The sequence below is a fragment of the Anolis carolinensis genome, chromosome 3 (assembly GCF_035594765.1).
Source record: "Anolis carolinensis isolate JA03-04 chromosome 3, rAnoCar3.1.pri, whole genome shotgun sequence".
NCBI lineage: Eukaryota > Metazoa > Chordata > Lepidosauria > Squamata > Dactyloidae > Anolis > Anolis carolinensis.
Genome location: NC_085843.1, coordinates 26,154,914 through 26,176,341, shown reverse-complemented (window position 1 = coordinate 26,176,341; position 21,428 = coordinate 26,154,914). Strand labels below are relative to the sequence as shown.

The 21,428-nt window shown below is 40.1% G+C and overlaps 1 protein-coding gene across 2 annotated transcripts in view; it reads right to left on the bottom strand.

Moving 5' to 3' along the window:
- atm (ATM serine/threonine kinase) overlaps nt 1–21,428 on the bottom strand; it is an 86,965-nt gene that overhangs the window by 18,169 nt on the left and 47,368 nt on the right. The window contains exons 33-49 of one of the 2 annotated variants that reach the window (XM_062974604.1): nt 20,809–20,898; nt 18,262–18,433; nt 18,030–18,171; nt 16,928–17,104; nt 15,642–15,819; nt 13,746–13,833; nt 12,661–12,816; nt 12,326–12,434; nt 9,784–9,872; nt 9,602–9,704; nt 8,280–8,428; nt 8,013–8,117; nt 7,181–7,300; nt 5,457–5,691; nt 3,849–4,016; nt 3,572–3,691; nt 3,186–3,403 (exon numbers count right to left, since the gene is read on the bottom strand). In XM_062974604.1, coding sequence (XP_062830674.1) covers nt 3,186–3,403; nt 3,572–3,691; nt 3,849–4,016; nt 5,457–5,691; nt 7,181–7,300; nt 8,013–8,117; nt 8,280–8,428; nt 9,602–9,704; nt 9,784–9,872; nt 12,326–12,434; nt 12,661–12,816; nt 13,746–13,833; nt 15,642–15,819; nt 16,928–17,104; nt 18,030–18,171; nt 18,262–18,433; nt 20,809–20,898 — 2,419 coding nt within the window. Of the gene's footprint in view, nt 1–3,185; nt 3,404–3,571; nt 3,692–3,848; nt 4,017–5,456; nt 5,692–7,180; nt 7,301–8,012; nt 8,118–8,279; nt 8,429–9,601; nt 9,705–9,783; nt 9,873–12,325; nt 12,435–12,660; nt 12,817–13,745; nt 13,834–15,038; nt 15,098–15,641; nt 15,820–16,927; nt 17,105–18,029; nt 18,172–18,261; nt 18,434–20,808; nt 20,899–21,428 lie in introns of those variants that run through there. The other variant, XM_062974605.1, reaches the window with a different exon arrangement.

Below are 21,428 nucleotides of genomic sequence, written 5' to 3'. Positions count from 1 at the left end.
CCTGAGGTGGGCAGCCACGACAGCGACGACTTTGGTGAAAACCCTTGGGGCTGTGACGAGGCCGAAGGGTAAAACGGTGAACTGGTAGGTTTGGTCGAGGACTTTGAAGCAAAGGAAGCGCCTGTGGCTTTTCCGAATCGCCACGTGGAAATAAGCGTCTCGTAAATCTATGGAGACAAAGTAGTCCCCTCGTTGAAGCATAGGGAGAATGGAAGCGATGGATACCATCCTGAATTTTGTAGGGCGTATGAACGTATTGAGCACGCGCAAGTCCAAAATGGGGCGGAGCCCCCCTCCCCTCTTCGGGACCGTGAAGTACCTGGAGAAAAAGTTTTGAGGGTCCTGTACCGATGGAGAAGGCCGAATAGCCCCTTTGGCAAGGAGGGTGTCGATTTCGGCGAGAATTTCCTGAGAGGGGTTGGATAGGAGGATTTGCCCTGTGGGCGGGAGCTCTTCGAACTCCAAGGCATAACCGTCTCGAACAATTCGGAGAACCCAGGCATCCGAAGTAATAGACTCCCACTGATGGAAGAAAGGAGCCAGGCGATCTGAAAAGAGACCGTGAGGTTGATGTAGCAGAGGGGAGGGGTGAGGAGGAATGGGTCCTGCATCGGTACCGTAGGTATAGGCCCGAGAAGGAGAAAAGGCGTCAGGAGCGCCGCTGAGGCTGGCCAGAAGTGGGAGTAGTACGGCCGCGCTGCTTCTGAGGGTGAGTAGGCCGACGAGGTTGTTGGCGGTTCTGGTTATTCGAAACCGAGGGACGCCTGAAGGACTGGTGACGGTAAGAAGGAGGCGGAAAACGGCGGAAGCGTTGGGGAAACCATTTGGTACGGTGAGTTTGAGGCTGGTCTCCACATTTGGTAGCTAGGACTTTAAAGTCATGGTTAGTCTTGAGCTTATCGTCGGTGCCGGAATTAAAGAGGCCCAAGGCGTCGAACGGAAGGTCTTCAATAACTTGTCTAGAAGAAGAAGATAGGCCCGACGACCTCAGCCAGGCGTGACGGCGGATGGCAATGGCATGGGCAATCATCTTACCGGCAGTGTCTCCTGTATGTTTTGCCATCTGAATTTGATGGTGGGCTAGGGAGTCAGCCTCCTGCTGAAGTGTAGACAGCACCGAACGGTCCTCGTCAGACAACTTTGAGAAGAAGGGCTGAGCTTTATCCCAAAGGATTTGCTGATATGCACCCATACAGGCCCCATAGTTCGCCATTCTGCAAAGTAGAAGGGCCCCAGAATAGAGCTTTCGGCCCACCGCGTCAAACCTTTTACCCTCTCTATCCGCAGGGGTATTTGACTCACGACCGGAAGTCTGCGAAGCCTTAACGACCATAGAATTTGGGTTGGGATGGTGTTTTAGCCACTCTAAGGCATCGTCATCGGTGCGGTACCAGGATTCGATCCGTTTTGAGGTAGGAGGGATCGAGGAAGGAGTTTTCCACGATGCCTGGATGACGTCCAGAAGGTAAGGTAAGAATGGAAGCAGTGTGGCCGGGGGGGCTTGGGCTTGGACCCGCTTGAAAACCGGATCAGACACCGCCTTAGAAGTTTGTTTGATCTCTAGACCTAGAGCATCGGCCATTCTCACCATCTGGTCCGAAAAGGCCCGAATATTGTCCGTGGGTGAGGGAGGATCCACCTCGTACGCATCGTGAGGAGGAGAGAGGTCGAGGCCGAGAGACACCACCGAGGCTGAGAGCGCGGAGTCAGGACGGTCGATATCGATCTCATCGTCCTCAGCCCCTTGGGGGGACTGAGGGGGAGATGAAAGCACAGTCTCTGGGGGAGGCAAAGCCTCAAGAGCAGGAGCCAACTGAGGCCGAGTTTCTGTGGAGGCCGAAGCTTGGGCAGCTCGAGCCAGGCGGGTGGTTTGTCTACCCCGTTCCGGTGTCGAGGTCGGGGGAAAAAGCTGCTGGCGTGACGGACGATGCACGGCAGCAGGTCGAGGCGACGGCACCGACCACTGTTTGGGTGGAGTGGTGGGGTGAGTCCTGAAGTTCGCCATCAGACAGAACCCGAGGGGAGGGTTGACGAGGCCGCTGTGCAGGGGCGATCGGAGAGGATCTCCTAGAAGAAGTCGCCGAAGAAGAAGGAATATCCTTTTTAGAAGAGGCAGAGGAAGAGGAGCGTTGGGTCGCTCTCTTCTTAGCAAGCGGCTGTTTAGAAGGAGCCCTCAGAGATTTTCCCGGCGTCGGAGGGACCATTGCCGAATCAGACTGGGTCCGACGAGCTTCCTCGTGGGCTCTCTTAAAGGCGATTTTCATCGCGGAGGTCGATGGAGGAGACCCAAGGTGGGATCGAATCGAAGACACGGAGGCCACCGAGCTCGACGTCGAGGAGGGACCAAGTCTGCCGGAGCGAGTCGACATGGTGACCGTGGTGAGCGTGCACGGCGGTTTGACGGGCTTAGCTGATTTAGAGGCCCTAGACGCCCTCGACGAAACCGAAGAGGCTTTAGCAGCCGGTGCCGACATCGGTCTCAGACTCGGCGTCGACGACGCGCCCGACGTCGACGGAGTGGGCTCAGGGGCGAGTGACTTCTCGTAGAGCGCTGCTCTAAGTCTCGCGGCCCTATTTTTTCTTGCTTGAGCCGTTAGGGCTAGGCAAAAACGGCAGGTACCGACGACATGGGCCTCTCCCAGACAGAAGAGGCACTTGGCGTGGCCGTCGGAGTCAGGAATTTTAGCGGCACACTGAGTGCAGCATTTGAAGCGAGTAGTAGACATGAGAATCCGAAGTGAACCTTGCGGCGGAAAAAAAGGAACTGGAGAGCGGACGCCCAGGGCCGCCTTATATGCCCTCTGGGGACGGGGGGCGTGGCTACCGCCAAAATTTAAACTTTAGCTTGGGAAGAGTTTCCGTTGGAACCTGCGCAGGCGCAGTCTCTCCATTAGTGTGCATTCACAGAGTACACGAAGAAAAAACTGAGTTCGCACAACCCTCTTCCTATAACAAATTTATTTCTCAGATGACTTGGTCCAACTGTATACTTTTCTGAACAATGCAATAAATAAACAACTCCAATAGCAGGAGATAGCAAAAACTTCAAAGATCTGTAATTTCTTCACTTTTCTGTGAGAAACCACATAACAAAACTCAAATAACTACTTAATTATTCACTTACTAGATCAATGCTAATTACTTTCTACTGACAGCAAATCAACACAACCAGTTAAGAAATCTACCTGTTTGTTTGCACCTTATGTTCTCTTAGAAGACCAACTTCCTCTTTGGCTTTCCTCAGTAAAGCTTGCTTGTTTTCAAACTCTGATGATTTCATATAATTTTCAATTCTTTGATACTGAGTGTCCGAAAAACGAGCCAGAGATAGAAAAGCCTTCATTTTCCCACTCTTCTGCTCATCACTGCTGTCACCCTTTTGGCTCCCTGCAACTTCTATAGCCTAGAACCAAAGTTGTAAAAATGATATAGGCTATCCTGCCCATTAAAAAAAAACTTCGCATTTTTTAATGATTAAGCAACTACAGAAGCAAAAGATATTTTTTATAAAAGTAAAACCTTTTCAAATCTTTTGCAAAAGGTGTACAATTATTCTGGAGATTTTTTTTACCTTTTCCAAGTAATTTCTCATAATAACTGTAGGATTTTCTAAGCAAGTCTCTGCCAACCAGCTTCCACATAGCCTGAGACACTCAGTGTAAATCAGTCTCAAGTTTGCATCTTTTTCAACCTTTGAACAAAAACATATTGATGCACGTCAGACATACTCACTCATTGATATATAAATTGCCGTCCAACATGTTGGGTTAGACCTTTAATTTCTTTTTTCAGTAACATGTTTGTTTTAATATGCTTAAGGTCCTTAAACACAAAATGTATCACATTACCTTAGTCCAATCGTCATCCAATTTTTTAATCATCTCCTTTAGAATATTTAGTGCTAAGCTTTGCTCCTTTTTAGCCCAGAACACCTGAGCTTCTTCTAGTTGCCATTCAGATATCCTGTGTCTCGTTGGGTTATACTGCTTGATTTGAAATATTGCTCTTTCTGGAAGCTGAAAACAACCCAACAAACAAAAGAAGTGTTCACATATACCCTCGGTTTCATATTACTGGAATCTAATGTTTAGCTAAAGGCAGTTAAAACCTGTTACATTTACATTCCACCCTTCAAAGAGGTCTGTGTTTGGGTATGCATGTCTTCAAATAGTGACTCCAAAAATGCTATAAAGATTTAGCACACAAATCCTGTTCTTGACCTGAATTGAAAATTCATTCTTTTGTATCAGGAAGGGCAATGAGTTGTCTTGGATGTTTTTAGACTGAAAACTGTTGGCTCTGGAATATGGCCATACAGCCCGGAAAACATACAACAACCCTGTGATCCCAGCCATGAAAGCCTTCGACAACACATGCTGGCTCACACCTCATTCTTGGCCATGTTTGCTATAGCTGATTGACACTGCAGTTCAATACTACCTAGAAAGTGGTTCTCGGCCATCCATTCATCTTCTAGATGTTCTAACCTTCCATAACCCCCAGCCTACATGAACAATGCCAAGGGATTCTGGGATGTGTGTTCCAAAAACAGACGGTGGATTAAAGTTTAAGATCACTGATCTAGAGACACACCATACTCCTGCTTTACATCTATGTTAAAAACCAAACTAGACTGTTGTGCTATCAATTATAAGATGACAAAGTCTCAGCAGCATAACTACTTCTGGGCTTGCAAGTTAAACTGTAAAATTAGAGTACAGTAGTTATCTCTATCTGGTATTGTGGCCCATATATATATATATATATACACACACACACACACACACATCTCACAGTTAGAGGACCTGAAAGTGATGGACCTGAAAATATATATATAGATAGAGCAACTGGAAGACTGGAGCCAAGGGAATAGTTGTTCACCTAACAGAAACTTAAACTCTGTGCACTAGCAAAAAGTCATATACTTCAGATAATTTATCACAATGTAGTTAGCTCTCCGTATGTCTTAATCTTTGTTTCATATATCTCACAGTTAGAGGACCTGAAAGTGATAAACAGAAAGATATTCTTGTTTCCCAACTCTGAATCTCTGTAACACAAGTGGGAATTTTAGCTTAGGCTAATCTAGATGGTAGCGCAGCAGGTTAAACTGCTGAGCTGCTGAATTTGATGACTAAAAGGTTAGTGGTTCAAATCCAGAGAGTGGGGTGAGCTCCCGCTGTTAGCCCCAGCTTCTGCCAACCTAGTAATTCAAAAATATGTGAATAGATCAATAGGTACTGCTCTGGTGGGAAGGAAACGGCACTCCATGCAGTCATGTCAGCCATATGACCTTGGAGGTGTCTACGGATATCGCTGGCTTTTCAGCTTACAAATAGAGATGAGCACCAAGTCCCAGGGTTGCACACGACTAGACTTAATATCAGGGGAAAACCTTTAGCTTAATCTAGATGAATTAACCCAGATGTTACCATACAATTTTGAAAATGTATTACTTGTGTGTTGTTTGCCATTCGACCCAATCTGGACAACTCCACAAGATGTCTGGTGAGGATGTCCTTAATACATTCCCTTTTCGTATTGTCCATTTCCTTCTCCAGAAGGATGTTCAAAATTACTGTGCGCAAAGCCATGATTGGTTCTTGGAAACTAAAGTCACTGTCCTGAAGAAGCCGGGACTGCCTCTGCCACTTCAGATATATGTTATTCAGTTCACTGTTAGAAACTGATCTAAAAGGAAGAGAGCATGTGAAAGCAATGAGAAGCTTTGAGTAAAAAAATCAACAGGGTATTAGCCAGGTGTTAATCTGACTGATATCTAGGACTGACATTATATCAACATTTTAAACAATAAAAAAGTATTTCCTGACCAATTTTAACCCCTCACACGTTGATGAAATGCACTGAGTCCATGCAGTGAACAACAATACATAGGATATTACAGTGAAAGTTCATTTTAGGCTGTAAGAAAGGAGTAACCCAAGCCAATTATGTCAATCTCAACCCACATAGATAGAGACAGAGAAGGTGATGTGCCTTCAGATTTATCAGCAGGCATCCAGTGTTCTTCTGGTCAATTTCTATTCTAGCCTAGCTAATAAATAAGGTGGCAAACAAAAATACAGACTGGTCAGAAATCAATGATTTAAAAACTCTAAAATCAGGATAGCAAAAAAGAACACCACTCCAAAAACAGAGGAATTCCAGACATGAATCAATCAGGGCCAGCTAATACTCCAAACAAAGGATTCCCCCAGACAAGAAGCAGCCAGGCTTTGAAGCTACTAGGCCACTCAATGATAATCAAGGCGGCGAACTGCAACATTCATACTTGCCTCAAGCAAACAAGAGTTCTTTCTCCCACCCTGGACATTCCACAAAGATATAAACCCCACTTGCCTAGGTCTCACAACCTCTGAGGATGCCTGCCATAGATGTGGGTGAAACATCAGGAGAGAATGCTTCTGGAACATGGCCGTACAGCCTGGAAAACTCTCAGCAACCCAGATTATCTTATTCATTAGAGAAAGGCACTGCCCATAATTCAGCCTACAAGGGAAGGCATGGCTTGATCCTCTCAACTAACCTAGACTCAGCCTTCACTATAAATGCCAGCTGTGACATTTTCTGGGCTGGTGAGAAGAGGAATCCACATAAAGAGGGATGTACCAAAGACTGCTCATGTCAGACAGGGAGGCATGAGTCAAAGAAAGGTCCACAAAAGTAGAGAACAATTATGCTTAGCCTAGCAGTTTTTGAAAATAGTGCTTCTGTGGCCCTCTCCCGGCTAGAAAAAGGAAAAGAAGTTGCCCATCTGATGCACATAGCTTTGGACAACATCACAACCCTTGTTTGAAAAGGGCTTCTTAAGAAGCAATAAAGAAAAATGGCAGAAAAATAAAATAAGCATCTCAAAGAAAGTTAGGTTTTCAAACTTATATATAGATATATATATAAGATATATGACCTTATATATAGATATATGACTGTTCAGCAGTTGATTCAATGGGTGTAATCCTGTTGGGATTATTCATAGGATTCATGCAATACATTATACATTTTATTACATAATTTAAATTTGAATTAGGCTTATAACAAGCAATGGTGATTCAGATTGCAAGACACAAATGTCTTGGGATATCTTAAGATGCATTATGAACTGTTCATAAACATTCACAATAATATTGGCAGTTAAGCATTGAAAGAAACGTGCAAGTACCCGGTGAAAAGTTGTCCTATGCATTCCAACTCTCCAATGGTCTGCAGTCTACAGAGTGCAGGCAGCAATGAATATACAGACTCAAGGCTACCTTTAGACAGCTCTTCTACTTCCTTCACTCTATGAATACAAAAAAATATAATATTCCTCAAGTTTTGCTTAATCAATTTCAAATTCCACTACACAGTGCACAAAAGTTATAACATCGTATTGTAAGGTACACCTAATAGATTCATGAACAAACAGAATCCAGATATCTTCTCGGTGGAGATATCGTTTCTCAGGCTTACTAGTCTGTATGATGTCCTTATCTAATTCTTTTAAAAACAATAAAGATTTTTGAACTGCACATGAAGGGGTGCAGAATGGTATGTATGAAACTTCAAATAGTTCCTCAAGAGAAGCAAATGTCTTTTCAAAGCTAATCTGCCTTCTTGAACTATTCTTCTTACGGATGTTGAATCTACTTTCTGCCTCCCATTAAAATATTTGCTCTGGTTTAAATCCAACTTCCAGTCCTAACATGAGCAGACATACCAATGGTAAATCAATACTTATTTAAATAACATTTATTAAATATATCTACTATTGTCAGTTGTGTTGTGTTTAGGATATCATCTCCAGTTCAGCAGATTGACATCTTTCCAAGGTAACACTTCAATAGCACACTTTATATATATATTAAAAACCTTTTCATAAACTTTACAGATATTAATTAGATTTTTACATATGCTTAACTTAACACAAACTGCAACGCTATCGAAAACTGACATTTTCATTTTGTTAACATGCACAGGCAATTATAAAAAAATGTTCAGAGTTTACTATTTACCTAGCACACTTCAATCTGTCATGAAATGTAGAGAATTCCTTGTCCTTTAAACACTGCAGAGTATCATACAGTGATTCGTGATAGCCTCGTCCTCCCATTTCATCTCTTAAAAGATTAAAACAATAACATATTTAATTTAGCATTATATTAAAATGTGTTTTATAATATTTTCAGCTCTGAATAGATTTCTCTCCTAGAAAAGAGCTGAAAGTATTTAACTCACTCAAATCTAAACATAATTTTAAATGAAATACTAATGTGCATTACTTGACTGAAGAAATGTGATCCCACTGCATATTTCTCCATGCTGCCTGATAACGTAGTTCTTGTAATTCCATAGTACTTTCTTCATTTTCCTGTTCCAGTCCTTTTAAATAGATTGAGAGTGTATCATATAGTCCAAAATTTTGCAAGGCCTAGCAATGAATGAGATATAAAGTTAATATTTGAAGAATCAGATTTGAATTTCTGAAACATGAATCAACACTAGAAGTTAAGTGTATTTGTTATAAGTCGCTCTTTGAGAGTGTATATGGTGCTGAAGTGGAAAAGAATATAATTTCTGCAACAAAATAGCCACTTTCTAAGACAGGATTTAGAAGGGCCACCATCCAAGTTAAGGCTTTTATTTGGGAACAATTTCATTCTAGATTTTCTGTTTTTCCTCCACCGCAGACACCCCAGTGTTTCTTACTCTGGCACCTTTTGCGCATGCGCCACCGCTCAGAAAAAAACCGCAAAGCAGTGAGGGAGTGAAAAGGAAACCGCAAAGTAGGGAGGGAACACTGTACTAGGATTTATAGATCACTTGCAATCAATGAGCACTCTGAACTCCACCAAAGATGGAATTGGACCAAGCTTGGAACAGAGCCCCTATGACCAGCAAAAAATACTGGAGGTCTTTGGGGAAAATTAACCTTGATTTGGGGAAGTTATAGTTCACCTACATTCAGAGAGCACTTTGAACCCAAACACCGATGGATCTGGACAAAACTTGGCACACATACCTGATATGCTGAAATTTGATTACTGGAGGGATTTGGGGGAAACTGGCTTTTCTTTCTGGGAGTTGTAGTTTACCCACAACCAGAGAAACTGTGATCTCCATCCATGATGGGCCTGGACCAAACTTGGCACACAGAACTCCCATGACTAACTCAACCTACTGGAAGAGTTTGAAGGGACTGACTCACCATAGTGGGAGTTGTAGTTTACCCTACAGCCAGAGAGCCTCATCGATGATGCATCTAGAGCAAACCTGCCCAGCACAATAAACTTTAAGTACTGATGAAATTTCTCAGGGTTAACCTGGCATGATGCCAGTTGTAGTTACTCAACAACCGTATGCATTTTGTACAATCAAAAAATTTCAAATAACTCGGGCAACGCCGAGTATTCAAGCTAGTAAAGTAATAAAACTAATGATACAGCAGGGCAAACTATAACCCTCCACATGTCAGTCAACTGTTAAAATGTGGGCCCAAAAATATTGGGAAGCTACATTTTCCCCAACCTAACACAAAAGAAAAAAGAAAAAAATATGGTAAGATCTTAATATAAACACTATACTGATCAGTTGTAAAACTTACCTCCATTATTCCTGCCTGTCGAGTTGATGGTGGAAGGCCTGTTTCAATATCGTAAGTCACCAGGGCTTTCCCCCACACTGCTTCATGTTCATATGTTCTTATTCTGTTATGGACAGAAGATATTTAGATTTCAAGTACATGGTGTTCAGATATAATCATTAATTTTCTAATGGAATTAATACCTAGCTAATGGCTGCAACATTCTCCCTCCACCACAGCCATAGATACTGTCCGGTTCTCCTATGCTTCTGTAAATCTCCATGAGAAGATCCTAAGTACAACAAAACACATTGATATAATCTTCTACATGGCATAAATGTGACAGTGTATTGTAATAATCAATTAAATACAGTATACATTATCAACACTGAATGCTAATGGATTACAACAAATAGGCAGAATTACTGAATATTTATTTTGCTTCAGTTTTCCCCCCCAAAAGGATCAGAAGACTGTGACAAGAAATCAAAGTTGACAAGATAGACAAGAAGTTAGTCAGGAATTACCTATTTAATCTAAACAAGTTCAAATCTGCAGGATCAGATTTGAATGTATTTCAGAGTACTGAAGAAACTTGGACATACTCTCTAAATCACTTGTCACCATTTCTGAGAAACCTTGGAGAACAGGTGAAGATACAAGAGGATTGGAAAAGAGCAAACATTAGCCCTCTCTTCACAAAGTGCAAATATGAAGATCCAGTCATACTGATCTCAGTATCTAGAAAATTATTATAACAGAAGATAAAAGAATCTGTTTAAATACCTGGAGGCCAATGTAGTGATTAGTAGGAACCAGAATGGGTTTGACAAGAAAAAAAATCCTCCCAGTCTAAACGGACATCTCTTTCTATTAAGTTACTTATTTATTAGATGATGGGAATGCTTTAGATCAGTGGTTCTCAACCGGTGGGTCCCCAGATGTTTTGGCCTTCAACTCCCAGAAACCTAACAGCTGGTAAACTGGCTGGGATTTCTGGGAGTTGTAGGCCAAAACGCCTGGGGACCAGGACCATAGCCAGAAAAAATGGTGGGGGGGGGGGGTGAAACCTTTTTTTAGTGAATCCTGAAGAATAGTTCCATAACGCAAAATAATTTAGAAATCTGGCTCCATGGATAAACTTCAATGGACACTCAAAACAGATCAACTTCAGTGGACACTCATGAGGATTTGGTTAAACTGTTAAAATTCATGAGTAAACCAGGTTTTTTTAAAACCTGAGAAATTTCAGGGGGGGGGTTGAACCCCCACCCCCGCCCCGCAGCTACAGCCCTGCTGGAGACCCACAGGTTGAGAACCATTGCTTTAGATAAAGTCCTCCATGATATCTTCATTAGCAAATTGATTACATAATTGGTTGGAAAACCGTGTTCACAGAGTTGTCCTCAACAGCTGTACTTCAAATTGGATGGAAGCCTTGAGTAAAGGGCCCAAAGGAGTCTGTTTTGGGGTCAACACTCTTGATTCTTTTCATCAGTGACTGAGATGATGGGTTGGAAGGAAACCTTATCAAGGTTGAAGACTACACAAAATGTGAAGGGGCTGCTAACACATTAGAAGAGCATTCAAAAGGATCTTGATAAACTAAAAAATGGGCTGAAACTGACATTCACAAGAACACATGCAAAAATCCACATTTGGGTAAAAAAAAACCTAGTGCATAGGTATAGAATACAAGGTACATGGTAGTATATGTGAAAAGGACTTTAGGATTATTGCTCGTTGTAGGTTGAACATGATCCAGCAGTGTGATTCTACAGTAAAGAATGCAAATAATGCTTTTTGCCATAGTATTTAGCTCTTCTCTCTGATCTTCACTGATCCCTCAGTCTCTCTGTATCTCCAGCAGCTTAACACTCTGGCAGCAACAACTCTCTATATAACACACCTCCAACTCATGCAACTCTTCAACACTTCAGCCTGGCTGTAAATTACTCAATGCTAGCCAGGTGATTAACTTCTTAATGCTTGCTGCTGGGATGGTCCTGATCCTTATAATCACTTATTGTCACTTCAGAAATGATAGAATGTTACAAAGCTCTGACAGCAATAGTCCCACTGTACTGTGTGCTGGTCAGACCTCATCCAGAGAACAGCATTCAGTTCTGGGTGCCCATTTTAAGAAGGATATAGACGAATTGAAGCAGGTTCAGAGAAGGAGAACAAGAGCAATAAGTGAGATAGGGAACAAAATATATGAGGAAAAGTTTATGGAGTTGGGCACATTCAGCCTGGTGAAGAGGGGTGAGATGACTCCACTCTTTAAACACCTCAAGGGCTATCAAGAGAGAAGAAGCGGCAGGAGGCCTGCTCTGTGCCATTCAAAAGGATAGGGCCAGGTCTAGCAGTTTTATGTTACAGATTTTTGTATAGATTTTGATTGAACATTAGAAGGAACTTCTAGACATTAAGAGAGGGTTGATAATGGAGCCAGATTCTAGAGCGATTATATTCAAAAAGAGGCTGGACAGCTTTCTGGTGGGGGTACTCTAGCTGGAGTAAATGCATTGAGCAGAGGGTTGGACAAAATGGCTTACGAGACACTCTACGGTTCTATTATTTTATTCTGAGGGTCCCCTTGAGTGTATTGGATAGCCAGAATACCTGGATGCTATAAGACTATGTTAAAAATATAAACTTGTGGTCAATTAGTTAAATTCATAAAATTTAAATCAGTTCTACTCTATGTGTGAATAAATATTTTGTGCCAAAGATATACCACACCTGCAAACTTATTCCAGTGTCTTCTTTACTCTTGTTGCTCAAACAAGTAAGAGTTTCGTTTTGACTTTCTTCTTCAAATGCTAGACATCTAGCTGGTTTGGAAGCAGACCTGCAAGACAGTGGGGGAAAACTGTTGCTAAGGCTGGGCAAATACTATTTTGGGTATAGACAGGCCATCAAGCACATACAGCTATGCCCTCCAACAGAAGGGGGCACAAGAGAACAGCAGAGAAGGCCTATTGCTCACCTATCTAATAACAGGGCCAGGACTCACTCATTAAAAATGCATTTGAGGTTTGACATAAATATGTACAGATTCTATGTAATACTAGTACCGTTCTTGCTGCTTGTCCTGGTTTATCTTGTCAGCATAGATTTCTGCATACAGTAAAGCTGTGAAATGAGCAGCACAAGACTGGGCTGCCATGGCAACCTGAAGGTAATTTAAATCCAGCCAAAAGCTGTCATCAAAGACGGTACTTGAAGGATTTCTGGGGGGGAAAATATAAGCACAAATACATTCACTTTATGAAATCATTCTAATCCACATTAGAGGCACACATTATATTTGAACATCACAGATCTTTAAGAAACCAGTGTAGCATTTTGAGGAACCGCAGTGGTGCACTGGGTTAGACCCTTGTGCCAGCTGAACTGCTGACTTAAAGGTTGGGTTGCTGACCTGAAGGTTGCCTGTTTGAATCTATGAGACTGAGTGAACTCCCGTCTGTCAGCTCTAGCTTGCGGGGACATTAGAGAAGCCTCCCAGCTAACATATCCCGGAGTCCCATGGGCAAAATCTCAGTAGACGGCCAATTCTCTCACACCAGAAGCGACTTGCAGTATGTTCTCAAGTCGCTTCTGACACACTATGACATCTAGTCATAGAAACGCAATAGGTGACCTTGGGCAAGTCAGACTCTTAGCTTTAGAGGATGTCAATGACAATTTTCAGTCTTTACATAACATTTTTAGAGTAAGTTTAAATTGTTTTAGCCCTTCTCTCCCTTCCCAGGCACAATGTCCCTTCCCAGGCACAATTTGTCCCTACTTGTAAAATCTGTTTCTTTTGTTCCTACTGGACGCTTCAGGCCCAGGAGGATCATTTAAAATTAAAAGCATTAAATAAATTGCAAATTAACATCTCATTTACTATCTTGTTTTTTAAAAAAGGTCTCTGCTGGACTTAAAACAGACTAGGAATGTGTCTTCCCAACAAAACTGACACTTTCTAAATAGCATGGGGAAATTCTGAATAAAACCTTTTTAAAAGTAATAAATATTTGGGACTGAAAACAAGGTGATGTGAGACATATATTTTGTAACAACTGAAGCCTAAGCCTTACACCTATGATATTGACTGGCCCTGTGATTATGGTTAAAACTGTTGTAAGTTAAAGTTACAGTAAAGTAAGCTTACTTCTTTTGTCGTCTTAAGTAGTCAACTATAGCAAGCATTGTTCTTCGAGATATTTTATCCAAACTGCCATTAGCAAGCGGTTCTGAATCTATATTGGAAAGGAAAACATTTTAATTAACAAGGTTATTTAATTAATGTCTGTATGAAGTAAATTAGACATGTAGGTGTAGAAACTCTATTCATAGACTTACTGATATATTGTATATAACATATATAATCACTATACAGGCTGAGTATCCTTTATCTGAAATACTTGGGATCTTGGATTTTGGAATAACTGAAATGGCAGGAATCCAAATACAGTGAATCCACACCTCTTGTCATTTCACAGATTCTTGCGTCTCTTTCCAGTCTTAGGTCTCATTCTTTGCTGCCTATGTCCTGTATGAGAAACAAGGCTAGAGGAAGACTGAGGATCTGAGAGAATGAGGATATAAGGGACCTGTAAGTTGGGAAAAATACAGTACTCTACAGGAGATCTTCAAGGAGACCATAAACTTCCATCTTGTTAATGAAAAAAAAAACAAGACTGTTGTAGCTGTTGCTTCAAAGGCACAAGTGACTACACAAACGTTTTGGATATTGGAGCATTTCAGATTTTGGAGGCTCAACCCATATAGTATACGATTACATGTGTGTGCGCGTGTGCACACATGTGTCCGTACATGCATTGTTTTACAAAAATGTAAACCCAAAAGATGTTAATAAGGAGTGTTCAAAGTGCTTTTGAATCTTTGTTTATTCACCTTCATTATTATCTCCTAAACATTAGTATACTTATTTTACAATGGAAACAGAGATACAGTGTTCCCTCACTTATTGCGGGGGTTAGGTTCCAGGACCACCCGCAATAAGTGAAAATCTGTGAAGTAGGGACACTATATTTATTTTAATATTTATACATTATTTTAGTAGTTATACACTATTTTAAGTTTTTATCAACGAATCATGTGTTGATAAATTGCCTCCTTCTCCTCCTGTTGCCGCTTGGGCTCCTTTTCTCTCCCTTTAGCTTCTCCTTCCTCCCTTCCTTAGGCTGTAAATTGTAATTTTTTATTATTTATAATAGCCTTTTAGAGTTTATTGAAAAACCACAAAACAGCGAATCCGTGAAAAGTGAACCGCGAAGTAGTGAGGGAACACTGTACAGAAATTTTTCCACAGTTCTCAAGAAATAAGTTAACAACAGAGCGGGAATTGGAGCCCAGTGAAAATCATCACCCATGAGGCTTAGCTGGTTTTGATTATGTGATAAAGAGAAATGAAAAGAGTAAATAAACCCAATTTATTTACCTCACAAAATTTATCTGTACAACTATGGTATCAACCTCCAGAAGGATAACCCTGTTAGACTGTAGCAGAAAAATAAAGTGTCTTGGTGCCTTAAAAACTAACTCATTAATTATAGCATAAACTTGCAGAATTTTCCATCAGATTTCATGAGTTCACAATCCAACTCTTCACCAACAGAGTAAGGATTTCAAGATCTAACTCATTATTTTATATTAACCGCATGCTAAGTCACATGGTAATTTCTGTCAAAACAAGTTTTTTGACAGAGTCAGAGTAACTTCACCTATACTTACAGTTTCCTAATAATGCAGTGCCATCTTTCATTTGCAAAACCTCTTTAATGGTGATTTTCTCATCACCGTAATTGTTCAACCCCATAATCCTTACTTGGAACTGCAGCTAAATTGAAATATATCTTAACTGCCTTTGCCCATATTCACTCCTTGTCATCCTTCTCATGACGATAAAATTCGTATTTCATGCCTCTCAAGACAATGACCTGCTCATGACATTTTATAAAGCATCTGTCTTAATAATAAATGGTGTGAATTACTTCACACAACAGAACTCAGATTCTGGAGGAGGAGAACTATCGCAGTTTACCTGGATCCGAACATGCAGGCGTCGATGTCCTACTGGAGGGAAATGCGTATTTGCAACAAGTGCTGAAAAATGTCTGAATATGTGTGGACAAAAGAGTCTGCCCAGATTCATTTGAGTCATGTAACAGGATGTCATGAATAAGGTATGGAAGTACAGTCTGACAAAAATCTGTTTGAACCTGTAACATATAAAAATAATATCCTAAAAATCCACATTATTCATTTTCAGTTTTCTTATAGAAAATCAAACAACAATCATACCTTCACATTTGCAGTTTTGATTTTTTTGCACATCTGATTATTCGTGGATTAATGGTTTCTCTATGAATATCTAGGCCTTCCAATGTGGCTCTATGGTCAGCTTCTCCAGTCATTTTGGAGGATCCAGAGATTTCTAAACTAATGCTTCTTAAGCTGTGGGTACCAACCCGAAATGGCATCCCCTTCTCTCAGTGGGGGTCACAACTGAACACCACTCATTTATAGTGGACTCTGCAGAAAATGCTTCAGCTCTACTCCACAAAAAAAGAGAATCAGCTTGGTTAGCATGCCTTGCAAAAGCTGACTTGTTATCAGTAAATGTTTGATTTTTATACCTATTTTATATATTTATATACCTGGGGTCACGTAAAAATTTCTCAGATGGAAAGGGATCATGAATGGAAAAAGTTTCAAAAGCCCTGATCTAGAGAATCTTTCGAGGAAACTTTCGGTCCTCTAAAATTCTGTCATCAGCTTCCAGCAAAAGTTGACCATAGAATCGTGCTGGAAGACCTAGAGTTTTCTGAGGTAAAAAAATAGCATGAGTTCGAAGCAAGGGTCGGGATAAGCCCCCAACCATTAAATAGTCCGGCTTGCTGTTTACCTAAGCAGCCCAAAAGACAGTTGCATCTGTCAACTAGGAAATTTAGGTATGCTTTATGCGGGAGCCTAATTTAACTAATTTACAATACCATAAAACTGCCAGCAGCACATGGAAAGGAATGAGGAAGTACAGCACTCGGTGTCACTTGTGGATGATGAATCAACAGCTCCCCCTGTGGCCGAAATTGAGCATATCCTCATGAAGCTGGAAATGTTAAAATAGCCTGTGTGTGTGTCTATATTGTATGTTGTTTGCCTGATGGCATTGAATGTTTGCCATATATATGTTCATTGTAATCCATCCTGAATCCCCTTCGGGGTGAGAAAGGTGGAATATAAATACTGTAATATGGTAAATGATAACACAATAAAATAAAATAAAAAATAAAAGCCACAAAGTTCTGCCAATAAGTCTCATCTTACCTCACACAAGGGTTTCAACAACAGAAGAGTTTCACTTTTTACACCTTCACTATCCAAAAGTGCACAAGTCAAAGTCTTAATCCAAACAGCATGGTTTTCACTCTGAGGAATCCAGAGATTTGCACTGTCCAGATCTTCTGAAAGAGTACCTTGTGTTTTATGAGATACTTCCAATACCTTTTTTTGAGAGAGAAAAAGAATTATATATTCTTCTCTCTTTACCATAATTATATATTTACCCCTCCATCCAAAGCCATTAATTCAAATCTCTTGTTGGCTAGTTCACAATCTTTCCCCTCATAAATTGTTCCTAGACATTGTTAAGCTGTTGTGCACTACATGAATTCCCACAGAATTAAATAAACATGGGGGGGGGGGGGGGCTGTGAGGTCATGGATTCTGTAGTTATTCTACATAGATGCAGTAAAAGTATGTCCCCAACAAACAAGGAGATATGTGTAGAATTCTCCTGTAAAACACCAGGGGCTAAGATTATTGCTACATTTTGTAATACTGTACTGAATATTATCCTGGATGCTTTTCCTGAACTTGTTGTACAGGAATATGATGGGTTGGGTTGCAGTTGGCCCTATGAATTCTATTACTGCAGGAATAAATGAAAATGTGCCCTGTAGCAATCAGACTGTGGTCTACCAGCAAGTAGACAACTGATTTTCCTTATACACAGATTCTATATCCACAGATTTAAGCCTTCCAAAAAGGAAATCTTGATTTTACTGTTTTACATAAGAGATATTATACAATGCCATTTCATATAATATGACTTGAGTATCAATGTATTCTGGTATCCGTGTAGAACTGTGACAGCAAACCCCAATGGATACCAAGTGCCCACTGTATATTAAACTTCTTAGACTGAGCAAACGATCCCTCATTCACTGAAATGGAGGGAAAAAAGAAACAATGATAATGATGTGTTCCTGTCTTATTCCCAGCTCCAGTTTCCTTAGAAGAACTGAAGAAGATTTTTAGATTAATATTTCAGGTCAACATTTGCTGAGTGAAGAATTGTAATCTATGGTGTCTTCTCTAAATAAAAGAGTAGAGTTGTGGTTTTATATCGAGCCAGAGAATACAATACCTTTTTCTTAGACGTTCTGAAAGGATGGAGGTAAACCAGCATGGGATCGTCTTCGGCTTTGTAAATCTCCCAGAATTCATGACCAGTTTTGGTGGCTAAAATGTTTTTCAAACAAGAAGCAGCAGCAGATCTAACTTCAATGCTGAAAAAATTATTCTTTTTAGTTTTTAGATAATAACACAGAAGATATCTACTTAAAGCATGTACAGACTTTATCATATTCAGTACTCACCACTGATCTATTAAAGCATTATTTATGAGAGTTAACATGATGAAGACCCACTGAAGTTCCCTGTCTTCAAAGAGATCGGCTGCACTTAAGCAGGACATGTTTTTATTGTGTTGTAAAGCTGTGGTAGAAAAACTGATGGGGCCAATTTCTCCCAAACAACTCCCAACTGCCTCTGCAAATATAAATTATACTATCAGAGATGGCTTTGTACATATACATATCACAAATATAAAAATTGAGAGGATAGTACTTATTGTGAATGGGCATTCTGAACATGTGTCAAACTAAAGGCTTGCAGGCTGAATCTGGCCTGTGATATTATTCTATGTGGCAACTCCTGTATTCCTCATTATTAGATATCATGACCAGAGCTGACAGGAGTTGTGATAAATAACATCTACTGTAGAAGGCTGCTGTTTGTTCTGTTTAGTCCAGATAGTGGGATTCGAATTTAGATACAAGGCTTGTGGATATGATGTATGACTTTAAAATGTCTTTTAACCTTCCCCCAACCTCAGATCCACAAGTTCTGTAGGATTGCAAATCCCATTATCCCCAGTCTGAATGAAGGATAATCAAAAGTGATGGAAATTGTCATTCAGTAACATCTAGGTATCCAAATTGGGTGAAAACTAAACAGCACAGACCACTACGGTATGTAAAAAAGTATAACTGGCCCCTTGTTATGTTCCTGGAGTCAACAGCCTTTTGAAGACACCCAGAAGGCTGAAGAGGCATTTGATTAAAAAGACTTTGACACCCTGACTTATAGGATCTACCCAAATTCTAAACAGGTCTGAGAGGGAACATGATTGAAGGATTTGCAAACAAAAATGCTTTTGCTACTCTACATTTGTCTATTTTATAGTGTCTAATAAATGTACAGAATGTTCTATCCTGCTATCTCATAATGATGTTCTTGAGGTTTGTGCATGTGCAGTTGCCACTGATCTTGTGGAATGAGCTCCACATTAACTGGGCTTTGTTTAATCCCTTAAATCATAACACATATAGATACAAGCTTTTATCCACCTTTGAATCATTATTTTTGTAGCTTTATTATTTATTGCTCCTAGATTGAAAGCCATACTATTTTGAAAATGCATCTAATGTCATATTATAGGTTTTCCTTGTTTGCCTGAAGCATTTCCATTTTGAAATGCTTCTACTTGATACAGCCAATTTTAATCACGAATTTTAAACTTGCATCTTACGTTTAATCTCTGTTCTGTGTTTTTAATATGCATTTTGTAGACATATGTTTTAATATGTGTATTTTGTATAATGTTTTAGATGACTGTGTTTCTAGCAACGTTTTAACCCACCTCAAGCCATGAGGAGAGGCAAGTAAGTAATAAAATTATATTATTATTCATTGTTTTAACAACTAAAATCTAATATGGGCGAAAACCACAACTGCATCTGGATACGACAAAGAACACTAAATTTATACCGTTGTTTCTCTGGGAGGTAGATACAAGTTTGATGGCTCTAAATCTACAGAAGAAATTTTATTTCCTGAAAATAATACTTTCTCCCTTTGCTCCTGGAACCGTTGAAGGAAGATATATGTTCCTTTGTCTTTTTATTAATACAACATCTAGAATTATGTGCCACATATGAACAAATAACAGTAGCCTTCCTCCTACCACAATGATATGGGAGTCGGAATTGCTGTTTGCTTCCTCTAGAAGGATCAGAGTCCAATGCTGCTTCTACAAAACGTATTGGCTAGATTTCCCCTAGACCACTGATTTCCTCTAAATTATAACCATAAAGGCCTTCTGCTAATGAAGACCTGTCAGCAAAAGTCACTGAATCTTGAGAAGCATCAGCTATAAGGTGCAGAACTTACAAACAACGATCTGTAAGATATGGGCCATTACTTCTAATATATTTACTGTGCCCTGAATCCATAATTGTGCTGCCCTAGGAAACATGGAGCATCTACTATTGACCCCATCACAAAGCTAGTCGCTTCCTTAGAAACTCAGAGGTTACTGGATTCTCTAAACCAGCCACAGAATAAGAGTACAAGTAAAGTAGCTACTCCTTTGATAAAGCACCAAAGATAAAAAGGACACAATCTATTCTATTATTTTACTACGTTGAACTTCCATGATTTTTCTTCACCACAGAGGTTGCTATTGATTAGATGTTAGCATGCTATTTTTGGATACATATGAAATCAAGGGTAGAGAATTTCTGAAAGGGATCTGTATTGGCCCTTTCCCAAATGCACAGGGGGTTGTACCACCCTCTCAATACTATCTGCATTGAGAAGAAGGCATTTTTGCCTTAAAACAAGATGCATACTCACTGCAAAAACCAGATTTCTGCTTCCGGGATCCTTCTGGAACTACAGAAGGACACACATTGTGTTTAAGAAAGGGCATTATAGAGGAAGGCAATGCGAAGATGACACAAAATGGAGAGGGGAACATGTGTCTCACAGCTACTTGTAGTCTGTCCTTGTATTAAATTGAAGGGGCTTTATAGTATGACTTTTCTGTTGAAAGAACTATAATTTACGGCTCTTGTACTTACCCAAGATTGTATCTGAAGAGTTTATAGCTGTTTTTGAAAGTTGTAAAAGACATACCACAAGCTTCACTATTACACAGTCCTTTGGATTTTCTGAAAATTCAAAGAAAACGTATTAAAATAAATATCAAATGTATATGCACACCCTGCTAAATTGCATTTGCAGCATCATATTATCAATTGTAGATTCTATCAGGTGTTAGACCTGCATTGCACCCGTGTTATATTTTTCTGTCATAATACAATTGTCTGGAGTATGCAATGAGAGCAGGTTCCCATCTTGGCACTCCAGTTAAGAAATGTGTTCACAATATATCCTTCATCTGGTGCATTCCTGAATATCAACCATATGTTCCCAAAGTTTTTTGTGGATCTCAATTATTACTAATGAATATTAGTGATGCTGCTCATTGTTAATTTTACACTGACATGGTGAATATGTATTAGCTGCTTTTTAATTGTTATTTTTCTGAATATTAATAAGTGTTTAGTAATTCGTAGCATATATTCATGATATATGGGGTGTAAAATTTGTTGGTACTATAATAGCAAAAACTTTTAAAGTAAACATGAAAATAGTAACAATCCTGATAATGAAAATACAAATTGCAGCTGTATTGGAA